The sequence below is a fragment of the Solea solea genome, chromosome 10 (genome assembly GCF_958295425.1).
Source record: "Solea solea chromosome 10, fSolSol10.1, whole genome shotgun sequence".
In the NCBI taxonomy this organism is placed as follows: domain Eukaryota; kingdom Metazoa; phylum Chordata; class Actinopteri; order Pleuronectiformes; family Soleidae; genus Solea; species Solea solea.
In genome coordinates this window covers 12,380,416-12,395,656 of record NC_081143.1, presented here as the reverse complement: position 1 = coordinate 12,395,656, position 15,241 = coordinate 12,380,416, and the positions used below count along the sequence as shown (strand labels likewise).

General features: G+C 41.1%; 1 protein-coding gene across 1 annotated transcript in view; it reads left to right on the top strand.

Annotated features, from left to right (window-relative positions):
• Window positions 1-15,241, top strand: part of LOC131466999 (slit homolog 1 protein-like) — a 67,089-nt gene that overhangs the window by 30,275 nt on the left and 21,573 nt on the right. The window contains exons 5-22 of the mRNA XM_058640659.1: window positions 2,785-2,856; window positions 3,117-3,188; window positions 3,285-3,356; window positions 3,936-4,099; window positions 4,192-4,339; window positions 5,344-5,415; window positions 8,568-8,639; window positions 9,080-9,151; window positions 9,706-9,849; window positions 9,941-10,104; window positions 10,225-10,248; window positions 10,697-10,841; window positions 11,269-11,343; window positions 11,482-11,625; window positions 12,523-12,666; window positions 12,780-12,946; window positions 13,482-13,620; window positions 14,505-14,573. Coding sequence (XP_058496642.1) covers window positions 2,785-2,856; window positions 3,117-3,188; window positions 3,285-3,356; window positions 3,936-4,099; window positions 4,192-4,339; window positions 5,344-5,415; window positions 8,568-8,639; window positions 9,080-9,151; window positions 9,706-9,849; window positions 9,941-10,104; window positions 10,225-10,248; window positions 10,697-10,841; window positions 11,269-11,343; window positions 11,482-11,625; window positions 12,523-12,666; window positions 12,780-12,946; window positions 13,482-13,620; window positions 14,505-14,573 — 1,959 coding nt within the window. The remainder of the gene's footprint in view (window positions 1-2,784; window positions 2,857-3,116; window positions 3,189-3,284; window positions 3,357-3,935; window positions 4,100-4,191; window positions 4,340-5,343; window positions 5,416-8,567; window positions 8,640-9,079; window positions 9,152-9,705; window positions 9,850-9,940; window positions 10,105-10,224; window positions 10,249-10,696; window positions 10,842-11,268; window positions 11,344-11,481; window positions 11,626-12,522; window positions 12,667-12,779; window positions 12,947-13,481; window positions 13,621-14,504; window positions 14,574-15,241) is intronic.

The window sequence follows — 15,241 nt, the reverse complement described above, 5'->3', positions numbered from 1 at the left end:
AAGATGGCACAGAAAAACTGCACATTGCCCAGGACACTACCACTTTTCTCCTCCAAAGTCTTGTCACTGGTGTTTTTATGACTCTTTTTCCATCCCATATTTTCCCACTCTCCCCCCACCAAATTCTACTCATTATCTCTGAGTCTGACCACTTTTTTGCTGGATGCAATGAAGAGATTCTTTTGTCTCTCTGATTTATGATCTTACTCTCCACCACTCTGCAGGTCCTGTACCACCCCACACATTCTTACCCAGTCCATCCATCATCCTGTCCTCCTTCTGGTCGCTCTGTCACTCTGTATATCCCTCAGCACCTTCTCTGATGATTCTTTCATGCGACTCCTGAGCTTGGACCGTGCCTAGTTTGTTTTTTTTTTTCACTTTCAGTCATTCAAAAAGAAAACCAGAGGAAGCTAAACTTATTTAGCTTCCTCTGGTTTTATCTTGACAATGCTTTTTGAATTCAGACCAAGTTGCTGCTGTCAACCACTGACCTCTCTGTGATACTTTCATTGGCCACAGAGAAGAAACTTCTGGTTTACCACTAAACCTTTAGCAGAACCAGCTGTGACTGACATAAAACAGAATACTGGCTGAATGTAGCTTAACAACAGAAACAAGACTATCGCTGTGGTGATAGCAGAGCACAGCTCTACAGAATTTGGATACAATTGAAAGGCAGGGTAAAAATAGAGAGGCAATTAGCTATTCTTAGCTTCACTAAATGGATAATTATTTGAAGTGTGAATGTATGAGGTACTGATAAAAGTCAAAGCTGATTGCACTATGACTGTTCCATTCAACTAGAACTAGCATAGACAGACAGATAGAAATAGATGTTATGCCACGTAGCAAGAGGCGTACTTCATTAAATCTACGTAAGCTAAATTGAACACATTTTTGAGAATATGTTTGCTGCTTAATCTTGTCATTAGACAGCCTTTTTTGACTGGAACTGACATTTGTAAACAGCTCAATCTCCTGCAAGTCAACAGTGAACATCTTTGATTTTATCTAATGCTACTACTACCTACTGGTCCATGTATGTTTTTATTCACTGTGCTGGAATGGACAATTGTCATGAGCATGCTATTCAAAATAAATGACAAGTGAAATTATGTGATTTGTGTACGTATGCTCGAAAGCACTGAAAGAAAAAACCCTGTATACATAAATCAAGCCACACAGAGTGACAGACGGTAGTATGCTGCAGTATGAGACTGCATGAGATTTGTGCAAATCAAACATCTAGCCCAAACATCCCTACATTGTCAATTAATTTCAAGTTAAGGGGAAAAAAGAAATACTTCTCAATCATATTTCCTTTCCTTCGCGGTAAGAGGGCAATAAAGGGGAGACTGGAGGATCTGGAGGACTACATCGACGAGTATTTTCAGCGACTGCCATCATAAGTAACACATATTTTGAATACCTACAAATTCAATCTGTAATGCAGGCAATGTTTAAAACTAGCAAATTGGACCCAGAACTACCTCTAATGATCAAAAACTTATGTCACTCTGAAGACAATAAGCAAATGTATTTTGTAAGGGAAAGTGGCAGCATATTTAAAAAAAAAAAAAATGTTTTCATTTAATGTTCTTCAGAGAGAGAAAACCCCTATAGATACACACTCGATGTTAAGATGTTATGTGCTTGCTGTGCGAGGTTATTCTGAGGCTCCTGTGAAACAGCACATATATTATATCAGCAGTGTAGGTCTCAGTAATTGGGTGTTTCCCCTGCCGTCATGCTCTCTGGGTTGACCCTGATGTTAATGGAGTGTGTCTGAAGTCCTCCAGGGCAGCCAGAGATGATGTACATCCTCCTCTGTGGTTTATCTCTCTCTCTCTCTCTCTCTCTCTCTCTCTCTCTCTCTCTCTCTCACACACACACACACACACGGTTTTACTCATTGGTTTTTGCTTGTTGTAGTTCATTTGTCTTTTCCTGCGCAGTGTTTTTTTTAGTGGTAGCAGTGCATCTCTTTTTTCTCTCTGTCAGTATTGACGATGCCCTGTTGTTGTTCATGTGACCCTTCCTGGTTGATGCTCGGCCCACCGACTGCTCCAGGCTGCAGGGGGAAACCCCATTAAGATGAAGAGAACCCGGTGTTTACATTCATATTAGGCTGGCTGGTAATGGGGCGGATCGGCCTGAAAATTAGACCTGGACTATTTTAAGAAAATATCTCGTTGTAATTTTTCCGACAGATGTTAGATATTTCAATTTGATTCATGAGATACTGTACAAAGACATATATTTTTACAGTTGTGCTTCATTTCACTATTCACAGTAATTTATTTGAAATGTGATGGAGCATTACATTATGACACAATGCAATTGATGGTATTGTTTCCACTAAATATTAAAATATTGAGGTTCTACCTTAAGGCTGCATGTATTTCCCCATATTCCATCTCTCTGTGTCCTTCAAATTCAAGGTGTCATCCTCTCCTAAATGTACGAAATCTTAGTTTTAAGATCTTGTGATAGACAGCGTGTTAAGTATTGATCTTGTTATATTGCCCGCCTGTGATTTATAGATCTGTCTTAATAAGTCTATCTTTATAAATCTTTATAAATAACTTTATCTAAATCTAGGCCCATAAAATTTGGGCTTTTGGGATTTGAGGTCCATGTTGGACAAAAACATGTCCAACCAAAGCATTATTCAACCACTGAATATAATTAGATAACAACAATGTGTCAGCATTGTGATAAATTCTGTTGACTTCATTATTTCATCCATATTTCATTCATTATTTTCCTTCATTTCTTCAGGGACCTGAGTGAAAACGCCATCCAGGCCATTCCACGGAGGGCGTTCAGAGGAGCCACGGACATCAAAAACCTGTATGTGATTGAAACAGTGGATGACAGAAAAGTAACTAGTATCAAAGTAATAATGACACAAGTACATTAAGTTGCTGTAGGAGACTTATGTAGGATTATGCAAAAATTGCATCTGTCTGGCTGAACACTAAACATGAAAATAGTTACACAATATCAACTTCAGCCGTCACAGAGCCTTTCACCACTGAGCTCTTCACTTCAATTCTCATGAAAAAGTATGTGTAATGGCAAATGTTGTTTTTTGGACTCTCTGTTTCCAGTCAGCTGGATAAAAACCATATCAGCTGTATAGAGGAGGGAGCCTTCAGAGCTCTGCGCTCCCTGGAAGTCCTGTGAGTATTTCACACAGTGAGTTTCTGTGTGTTTTTGTGGCAGGAATATGAAGTTTACTGTGTCCCCCACACGTTGTCTGTTTTCCTCTTTCCCAGCACGCTGAATAACAACAACATCAGCAGTATTCCAGTCTCCAGTTTCAACCACATGCCCAAGCTCCGCACCTTGTGAGTTCCTCGGCTTCTTTTACTACATTACCCACAATGCTGCAGTGCTCACTTAAAGCTGCACTGCTTAACTGTTGTTGATGTTTTTATTCTGCCTATGTTTGGTCTTTGTGAACAGAAATGATGTAGCATTATTTATTTGCTGCTTCCTTCACCCGGAAATGGGCTCTGTCAAGCAAAACTACCAGACCTGACTGAGGGAGCGTTTGTGTGTATACAGCAGCATAGCAGCAGTGGGTGGATACAAGAGACATTTGTCCTGTCAAACTGCTGAACAAGCAATTTTTGAGCAGTAGAATTAACTTCTGAAAACTTTTCTGGACACTTCTTTGTGTTTTGAGTCATACTCTAAACGAGCTGTCTTGCGTTATTAGTCCATTGTTGCTGTTGCCTCCGTTTGTCTCAACATAAAAATGCATCTCTTATAAACACATCTGTAGTAGAGCAAACAAAGAAAGTCATGTGGAGCTGATAGACTTCATGAGTGCTGTGTGAACTCATCTTCTTCCCCCTGACCTCCCTCCTCCGTCCGTTCTTTGGTTTTCTTTCTCGATCCCTCCTCTTTTTTCTCCTCCTCAGTCGTCTCCATGCTAACTCTCTGCGCTGTGACTGTCATCTGGCCTGGTTGTCACCGTGGCTGCGTCAGCGGTCAGCGCTGGGTCTCTACACTCAGTGCAGCTCCCCTCCCAAGCTGAGGGGCCTCAACCTTGCCGAGCTGCGTAAGAGTGACTTCGCCTGCTCAGGTGCAAGCAGCTCACTTTTTTGTTGACATGCTGTTAGAGTGTCTAAAGTGTTTGAAGGGGAAGTTGGGACTTATTTGTTTGGTTGTTCTTAGGCAATGGTGGCAGCGCCTTTGTTCAGCCGTGCAGCCTGGCGTCTGGCTCCTGTCCTCCCATGTGCTCCTGCAGCAACAACATCGTGGACTGTCGGGGGCGGGGCCTCACTGCAATACCCGCCCACCTCCCTGAGGCCATGACTGAGATGTGAGTAATCCGAGCAGATAAAAGAAATCAAATGTTCTATTGCTTCATCATCTACATGAGCGTCAATGGGGAGCTGGAGCCAATCCCAGCTGACACATGAAAGGCAGGGTTCACCCTCTCATGTATCCATCACAGGGCAATCACACAAAACCAACAACCATTCACTCTCACACTCACACCTACGGTCAATTCAGAGTGTCTAATTAACCTCTGCATGTTTTTGGACTGCGGGAGGAAAATCCACGCACACACAGGAGAACATGCAAACTCCATGCAGAAAGACCCTGTTTCCAACCGGGTTACAAAGTTTTCTTGCTGCAAAGGCAAGAGTGCTAACCACTACACCACCCGTGTGGCCCCCATGATTTATTATCACTGTAAAAACCAAGCAATAAGAGCTACATGATTTTCCCTCTGACAACACCCAAAATCAACATTAAAGGGATAGCTCAGGATTTTTGATGTTGAGGCACTGTTTTTTTATTGGCTTATTTAAAGAAATAACAACCACATCCCACCCAACATACCCCTCAGGATACTAGCCACTATACACACAATTACACAGTGGGTGAAAAGAAAGGAAGAGGAAATAAACAAATAAGTTAATACATAAATACATGACATTATAGCACATCTACAACATTGGGATCCCTGGTTGCAGTCAGTAAGTCACAATTCTTGCACTGCACTCTCCCCCTGTTTTAATAATCGAGGAATGGTTGCCGTATTTTTCAGAATTCTTTAGTTTCTTTAGTTTCCTGTCAGAAAAGATTGTCTAACAGCAAGATAAAATAGTGAAAATTATACACTAAGCTGGTTCAGACTTTATAATGTGAGCCCTTTTATAAATGGCAGGATGTTGCTATGATGGATCCCAGATGACTTCTTTACAGCCTCAGCCTTTATACAAGGGGGATTATGTACAATAATGTCTTCTTTGAAATAATTTATGAATTCTTCTGACTTCTTCTGCTCTCTCTCTCTCTCTGTCTCTCACTTTCCAGTCGTCTGGAGCAGAATGGCATCAAGTCAGTTCCTCCAGGTGCCTTCACTTCCTACAAGAAGCTTCGTCGAATGTGAGTCCTCCAAAGCAACACCACCATTTCATTGCACATTTGACAAAGACCCTAGAATAAAAATAATTCAAACAAATATTCGGCCCATTTAATCAGGTCTGGGCTTTTAGTTGAATCATATTTGGCTGTAAAATACAAAACCAGTATCTTTATCTTGATTCAACAGCAGATTTTCATCATACAACGATTTCTTATGTGTTGAAAATTAGGATTAAATAATGGACAGGGGCTTTTTCTTCTAAATATATTCTAAAACACAAAGCTTGTTGTTTGATTGTTTTCCTGCTGCCACCAAATAATGGCAGAAACTGTGGAATACTGTCAATCTAATCTGTGCATTTCATTATTGTCATTCAGGAAAAATGAGGCAAACCCTGTATTTATTTCAGACCTAACATCACATATTTTACTGTCTACTGTTTTTTTGGAGCCATTTGTTCTTTTTTCGCTTGAACAGTGAAACATCAGCACCATATGATTATCATGACATCAAGTGATTAAATAATGATTTTTTTTTCTGGTCTGAACGTCACTGTGCAGCCGTGGAGGCTGTGGTTTTTACAGCTCTGTCCCTCGAGGTTCATGTCAGCCAATGAGGTCCGAGGATCTTTGCATCCAAAGTGACAGAACTAAGAAAAAAAAAACCCACACACGCGTCTAAACTTTGCTCTGCCGACTGGACCGCGCTCCCCTTCCTCTGTCTCCTCCGTTTGCAGGGCTGTGGTTTTCCTGCCCCAGTGGATTTTCAGCTTTGAGGAGCGCTTGATTTATATCAGCATTCAAGCAGATATAGTCTCCAACTGTATATATATATGTATAGAAAAAAGATAGAATTCAACCACAATAATAGCATTCATGACTTTTTGACTCCACATGTTTTCCTTTTTTTCCTTTCTTTGTGGTTTTTCTTCCGTCCAACATTCCTGCTTTTTCCTCTTCCCTTCGCTCATTTCCATCCTCAGACATTCTTTCTCTCCATGTTGTGGTTTTCCTTTTCTTCTCTATCTCATCCTTTTTTATGCTCTTCCTTGTCATCTGACATCATCACTGTGAAACTGTCCTTAGCGCTAAGAGGGGGAGTTGATTACATTACCAGGCTGGATTGAGTGGTTTGTCTTAAAAGTTATTATGACAGTTGAGCGACAGACGTGGCAGCAGACGAGGACTTTCTAATCTTACATGCTGTGGTCGGGCCTGTCAGACCAAATCTGACATGTGAAAATGTTCTTCATCTCCCTCCTCGTTTGACTTTCATGTCAAACATTTTCTTTCAAACTCACTTTTAAGTCCAGTTGTCTCGTCAGACGAGGTTTCTCCACTTTATAAATGGTTTCTGTTTGTTGGGATTTGGTTTGGAGATTTTAGAAAGTGAACAATGAAGCCATTCATGCAGGTTTGACCTCAGTAAATACATACATCAGGGTGAAGTTATATAAAGAAGCTACAATCACTGCCCAGTGCTTGTCTATCTCTGCAGACCAATGCAGTTCGAGTCCACACAATATTCACTTGATGTTCAAGAGGCCAAAAACATGTTCTGCAAGACAACCGTGACCTTTGGTCTTGAACTTTTGGCCTGCCATATCCATCTATCCATCCATCTTCTACCACTTGATCCTCCACATGAGGGTCTAAATATATAATTAATTAGAATTAGAGTTGGTTATTTTTGCACACACACACACACACCAATTAGTGAAGTCAAAACGTCCTAATTACACAACAGTAGCAGACACACACACACAAATCTGAAATGAAATGATCTTTATCGTCAATATACAACCGAAACGTTGCACCTGGGGAGCAGTATAGGATTGGGTGCCTTGCTCAGGGGCACCCCAGCCCTTGACTCGTCTCAGAATTTTAACAACCCTCCTTTTACAAGCACACGTTTCTTCCTCTTGGTCACGGGCATGGGGTCACCATGACCCCCCCTCACCTTTGACCTTTCAAACATCAAATTCTAATCAGCGCATCTTTGATAGAATGTTTGAACCGATCTCATGAAGATATCCTGGAGGTGTTCCTGAGACGTTGCATTCACTTTTTCAAATGCAAGATTTGTAAGTTTGACCTTGACCTTTGACCATCATGTTCAAAGCAGGTCATCAGTGAGTCTAAGGTCTAATCCCACACTGCTCTCTATCCACTCGCCATAGTGTTGCCATATTAAGGAGCATTCTAAAATAAACTAGTTAGTGTGGAGTGTGAGTGAACTGTCCAGCCCTTAAGCAGTGAGGGAGCATCAGTGCAGGCTTACCATGATCCTAGCAGTCAGTGCAACAAGAGAGCGGAGGAAACACTTCATTTACTAGTATTTTGGATGAAATTCTAACATATTTGTTTTTGAATTTGTGGTGTTGAAATATGCTTAAATATACAAATGAAAAATGTGTGTAATTTATTTGCGCAAACCCTATCTGTTTCATTTCTTTCAGTCTAGATGGTCTTTTGTATGGAGTCTGACGTCCATTTATCCCAAAAAAACTTGAAACGTTGACTTGTCTGACCACATCTTTCCACTGTCGTTCACTCACAGAGAACTTGTCAAAATTGTATTTATATATATATATATATATATATATATATATGTATAATTCTGAGACGAGTCAGAAAGTTTCCACTTGTCTCCCCAAATGTCTGAATCTTTTATTGTTAAAGAATGTAACAGACCTAAATTCTTTGCAATCATGCGCTGACAAACACTGTCAATGAACTGAATGTCAGAATGTGGCTCCTGATATAGAAGTTAAAGGCTCATTCGGGGAGAGTGAAAAATAGCAATTCATACAATCACATGATTGTACACCTAAGAATAAGTATGATTATTTCATTTTCAAAGGTGCATAATCTGTGCAATCTATTGCAAGCGTCACTTTATTTTGTATATATATAAATCTGCAAAATCCAATTAGGTTTGTCAGTGAAAACATTGGACATATTTTCTTTTATCTGTTTAGTAAAGGTTTGAGTTATTCAACAAATGACAGATTTTAGTTTTGATTGCAATTTGAGAAAGTGTCCTCTTGAGACTGGGTTTGTGTACGTAGTAGAAATATGACAACAGCCTATATGAAGTATAATACAGTTGAGCTTCTGTTAGTGCTGACTTAAGTGTGTGTGTTTGTGTGTTTTTTATGTGTGTCTTTCAGAGACCTGAGCAACAACCAGATCTCTGAAATCGCTCCAGATGCTTTCCACGGCCTCAAAGTGCTCAATTCACTGTGAGTAACACTGAATGAAACTCCTCCTGAAAGTGTCAGAAGCTAGTGTACATACAGCAGTGTGTGTGTGTGTGTGTGTGTGTGGTTTGTGTACATCTGCACCTCCATATGTTGGTTTCACCACATGCATGTGTTTGTGTGACTGTAAATGTAAAAGTTGTGCTTTCTCTCTGTAAACACATTTGTATGCAATATCAGGATGTACAGTCTGTCACTGTATGTGATTGTGTGCGCGCGTGTGTGTGTGTGTGTGTACCGTATGTGTTTGTCATGTCTTTTTTGAGCAGAAATATGCAGTCAGTCAAGTGTGAAAGCAGCTCGAAATATGAGTGAACTTGTGAAACTGATAATAAAACACAACAGTAACTGTGACAGCCTGACTGAAAGCACATATGAAATATGATATAAAATAACATATGTGTGTGTGTGTGTGTGTGCAGGGTTCTGTATGGTAATAAGATCACGGAGCTGCCCAGCGGAGTGTTTGATGGTCTGGCCTCACTAGAGCTGCTGTAAGTCCAAACCATGTGACATTTTTCAAAAGTGACATTAACACTGACTGTGTTTGACATGGGTTTTAGGTGTCAGTTTGTCCCTCGTGTATGTTTCTGTACCCATTTTTTCCCCTTTTAAGTTGATATAAACTATAAATAACTGGGTCACAACGCAGAAGGAAGTGTCGTTTTTAGTTACTACAAACACGATAGAGATAGGCTTACAGAATATTGTGTGAATTAAGTGTGCTCGCAGCGATGGGAGCTGAAAGTGATCAAGAACAAATGTGATTAATTGTTTCTTGCTTGTCACTCACAGCTTAACATGCATCTAATGTAGAAAGAACCAAACTGGACTGAAAAAAACAAAACAGTAATATGTATTTGATCTAAATGACTGAATATTAAGAGTCAATTTCACTTTATTTTCTTCAAAGATACATTTCATTTGGGACTAAAACAGTGATCGTGAATGTCGATATGTTCAGCTCAGAAGCAGAGGGTGTGTCTCAGCTTTTTGGTTATCTCTTGCTGGTGAAGAAATCTAAGAAATCTCTCTTATTCTCCTGCAGGCTGCTCAACGCTAACAAGATCCACTGTGTCAGGGCAACGGTGTTCAAAGACCTGGAGAACCTGGCTCTGCTGTCGCTGTACGACAACAAGATCCAGAGTCTGGCCAAAGGCACCTTCAGCTCACTGCACAGCATCCAGACACTGTGAGGAGACAACACACACTCACACTTTTTCAAAGTCCTGCTCTGTTGAGCTCCACACTGACATGACGGCCCCCCTCTAATTTCCCATCAGCCACCTGGCCCAGAACCCCTTTGTGTGCGACTGTAATGTGAAGTGGCTGGCTGACTTCCTGCGGTCAAACCCAATAGAGACGAGTGGAGCCCGATGTGCCAGCCCTCGCCGCCTCGCCAACAAACGCATCGCACAGATCAAAAGCAGCAAGTTCCGATGCTCCGGTCAGTGTGTGTGTGTGTGTGTGTGTGTGTGTGAATAAATGTGTGTTAGTCTGTGGTCATTAGTGTGCCTGAGCTTCTTTTCACTGACATATTTTCTTTGTCTTTTGTTTTTTATGACAGCCAAAGAGCAGTACTACATCCCAGGTGATTACATGTGTTTGTCTGTACATGTGTGCGTGTGTGTGTGTGTGTGTGTCATGCACATTAAGTTATTAAAGGGATAGTTGTTTTATTTTTAATGCATAGTCACTGTATTACGCTTAGGTCATACTTTCCACTTCCAAGTGTGTACAGGGGTTCACGTCATCCACCCATTGCCCATTCACAAAGTCAGACAGAACAGGGCTGTGTTCGCATTCACAACAAAAATGATGTTTGAATTGCATTTCCATCCTTTGGTCTCGGTGTGTGTTGCATACTGTCTATTAAAAAAGAAAAGAACTATCCCCTGCATCAGTGATTCTGCAGTCACAGGGATAAACAGTGTAGTATTTTCAGCAATTTGACTGACCTGCATATGTCCATCTTTGCTTTCCTCATGTATGTGTGTGTCTGTGTGTGTGTGTCTGTGTGTGTGTATACACTCATGTAGGAACGGATGACAGGCGTCAGAGCTATGAGTGTAACAGTAAACCAGTGTGTCCCACCAAATGTCGCTGTGAGGCAAATGTGGTTGACTGCTCCAACCTCCGCCTCACTAAGTTCCCTGAACACCTGCCCTCCTCAACCGAAGAACTGTAAGACCCCCCCCTCCCCACACACACACACACACACACACACACACACACAGACACACATGCACACACATACAGGTTTGTGCAGCTATTCTTCCTAGGACAAAGCATTGTACTTCTGTTCTATTGGACAGCCTAAACAAAGCTTTATCCCTTACCCGAACCTTAACCTAACCACAATTCATACCTTAGCCCTTAACTTAACCTGCGTCTTTAGGACCAGGTTCTGTTCTCCATGAGGACTGCTGGTACAAATACACACACAGTACTGTACACACACACACTAGACACTTTGCTTCATGGATATTCATGTTGACGTGTGTGTATGGACTCATAGTGCATCACTGGACAAATACACAGATTTCAAACGGACTCTTGTGCTAATGATGTTTTTCATGTCCACTCTCTCTCTGATCGCTGACCATCTCAGGCGTCTCAACAACAATGACCTCTCTGTGCTGGAGGCCACCGGTGCCTTCAAGGGTCTGTCGCAGCTCAATAAAATGTAGGTCACTCAATGCCCTTTACTTCCAAGAAGATAAACGTATTATATTCAGTCCATGACACATGTTAAAATGGAATACTGGCAGTGACGTATACTTCACTGTATCTTTGAAAGTGTTTTTTTTTTTTCCCCTTTCAGTAACTTGAGCAACAACAAGATCTCAGACATTGAGGATGGAGCGTTTGACGGCGCCTCGTCTGTGGGGGAGCTTCACCTATCAGCCAATCACCTGGAGTCTGTGCGAGGCAGCATGTTCAGAGGCATGGAGGGATTACGCATGCTGTGAGTTCACATGTTCACATGTCTGGACTCCCTTGTTTGTGTGTTTCTTGTGTTGTGTACAGCACTATAATATACTGTAGTATTCCTATTGTTTGCTGCTACTACGCACTGTGTTGCTTAATGTTTTGCTATTTTAATGATGTGGTTTTGTACAGTTCATTGGTCAACTTTAAACATGCACTATAAATAAAATTGAGTGGTTGCTGTTCAGATACTTTGTTGTGAATGTCTGCACGCGAGGACAGTTTAGCTTGTGTCCTTTATTTCACAGTAAAGCAACATAACTATTCTGAGGGGCCGAGACGACATTCGTAGTACTTCTAAGTGACCGATGGTGGCTCAGTGGTAGAGATGGTCGTCTTTTAACCAGAATGTCATGGGTTTGATCCCTGGCTCCACTAGTATACATGATGGTGACGTCTGCATCAGCATCTGTAAATGTAGATTTCTTAAACTCACAGCGCCCTCTGCTGGACCACATGGTTATCACTTCAGATGGACTGTTGTTATTCTAGGCTGTATAGTCTGGTCTCAGATGGGCTTTTAATGTTTGAGTATAACCCCCTCCCCCCAAAAAGTTTAATGACTCACATGTTTGTCAGATTGTGAACAGTAAACTGTGACTGGAGGTACTGGCCTGGAGATCTGCTGCCTAAACAGGAAGTCCCATAATATTGGAGGGTAAATCATCGCCAGACATTAAGATTGCTTCCGCCAAAGCAGACACCATATGTTGCCAAGTCATAGATTTTGTTCTTTCTGGGTCAAACGTTTCACTGAAACTCAGTAGTGTTTGAGTGATCAAACAGAACGTGAACAAATGTCAGAAAAAAAACATCTTTTCTATACACAACTTTCTGTGTGTGTGTGTGTGTGTGTGTGTGTGTGTGCGTGCAGGATGCTGAGGAACAACAGGATCAGCTGTATCCATAACGGCAGCTTCACGGGCCTGACCAACGTCAGGCTGCTCTCCCTCTACGACAACCAGCTGAGCACCATCCTGCCCGGTGCCTTCGACACGCTGCCAAACCTGTCCACGCTGTCAGTGACACACACAGACACACACACACACACACACACATAAACTGAACATCAGCTTCTGTCATTTCTGTGTCATCCTCTTTATCCCCACTTCATCTTCCTCACTCCCCCAGAAACCTCCTGGCCAACCCGTTTAACTGTGACTGCCGTCTGTCCTGGTTTGGCGCTTGGCTACGCAGCAAACGGATTGTGACGGGAAACCCTCGCTGCCAGGGCCCAGCCTTCCTACGAGAGATCCCGCTGCAGGACGTGGCTGTGCCGGACTTCCGCTGCGAGGATGGTAGACTGCAAGCTAGGGCTGAACAATATTAAAAACACAAAAAAATAGTCTTTTCTGTGATGTAGTTGTGACACACTGTGTCTTGTAATTCTATGTAAGATATGGGAACTCTCAGCAGATGACTTCAATAGTTCTATAATGAAAGACTAAATCATTCTGGAATGATTCTGCTGATTGTGACGGGAGCATATCATCTGCATAGAAAAGAAAATGCTGTTACTAAGCAGTCAGTGACAAGGAAAATATATTCTCTACTATTTGTAATCATTTATGATTTATAAACTAGATATTTATCCTAACTCTTCAAACGGAGTTTAAACAACAGGTAAAAAATACAAAATAGTAACAACTGCAACTTTGTGAGCTTCACTGTGTTGTTGATGTTGTTGTCACATTTGACTTTGTATGAAATTGTGTGTCCCTGCAATGTTTCTATTGTGCAAACACAAATGGAAGCACTAATATAGGTGCATGAACTGTGAGTTTTGAAGTCTTTTGACTCAACTGTCTTCCGTCTTCCTGTCCGTCTGTTCAGGCTCGGTGCTGGAGGACAGCAGCTGTGCTGCGGGGATTCAGTGTCCGAGCCAGTGCACCTGCATGGACACAGTCGTCCGCTGCAGCAACAAACACCTACAGGCTCTGCCCAGGGGGCTTTCTCGCAACGTCACCGAACTGTGAGTCAGAAAACACGAACACAACACTGATGTCAGGATAGAGCTGCAACTGTTGTCTTCAATGACAATTCATTGGTTGATTGATTCATTGTTTGGTCCCAAAAATGGCAAACTCTGAAAAACGTTGATCATGCGTTTCTCAAACCTTTCTTCAAATATCTTGTTTTGTCCACAAAGCAAAGATATTCAATGAAGTGTCCAAAAAAAACCCCAGAACATCTGCACATCTAAGAAGCTGAAATCAAGGAAACACTCAAACAAAACCAATGATTATTAAAATAGTTTATAGCAATCAATCAGCAGAGATGAAGTAACAGGCATTATATAATTAATGTTATAATAATAATTAAAATTCCTAAATACTGTATCATCAGCACAGATGATTTTTTTCCAAAAAAGCAAGAAGATGAATGAATGTAAAGTGGAGAAATAATTACTCTTCAATTATCAATTATCAGCTTTGGCTCAGCATCAGAACTCAAGCCCTGTGAGAACATACTAATTTCTTCTTTGAATTATTCTTTTTTTTTTGTCAATGTTGTCAATTCTGGCACTTCCAGCTGTTAGCATAGCTAAAAACTCAAATAAATGTTATTTGGAATATGTTTTATACCGTTCAAATTTTAAATATACGCACAATCTGGTGTTCATGTACAACTGCAGTGCTTTTTCTAAATAAAACTTTTAGTTTTTCTTCATTTTCAATTGTTAATACACCATTTTAGCATGCAGTAAATTGTAAATAAGTGGCAGATATTGGATAAAAATGGGCAAAAGCACTTACTCACAAGACATTTTCTGGCCCTTTTATGGTGCAGATTTTTTTATGATACAATTTGAGACGTAGGTGTTAAAGGCTTCATGTTTTCCTGTCATCATCTCAGGTATCTGGATGGAAACCAGTTCACCAGTGTTCCCAAAGAGTTGGCCTCCTTCAAGTACCTGCAGCTGGTGTAAGAGCTCATCACTTCACACACAAATAACACAAACTCTGCTGCTTCATTGCATCTGTTTACACTTCTATAATTTAACACATTTACTTTTACACAGTTTCTACTGTTTATCACCGGTGGATTATATATCAGGGAGGCAGTGCTTTATTGCTTCATGTTTTTATAATCTAATAATGCATCAATCCAACATTTAGACATGCGACTATGATACTGAATTTTATGAAAAAACAACACATCCACTGTCATTTATAAAGAAATCCAGCAGGGGGAGCTGTGGACTGTATAGTGAAGTCCGCAGGGTGATGTCCAGCTCAGTGAGCATGAAACTGTATATCCATGTAACACACACACACACACACACGCACACACACACACACACACACACAGAGGATTGTGCAATAGTTATTTTTAGGACACTGCTCTGACTTAATTCCATAACCAGTTAATGACTAACCCTAGCCTTTACCTAATTAAACCACAATTAAATTCTTAACCCTAAACTTCATTAGTCAGTCTTAAAGAGTGCAAGAACACATACATCCACATGGTCATGTGACCGGTTTGACCTACTGATGAGTAGCATGTAACTTCTAATGTGTAAGTTTGCGTGTGTGTGTGTGTGTGTGTGTGTGTATGTGTGTGTTTGTGTGTGTGTGTGTTGCTGGTAC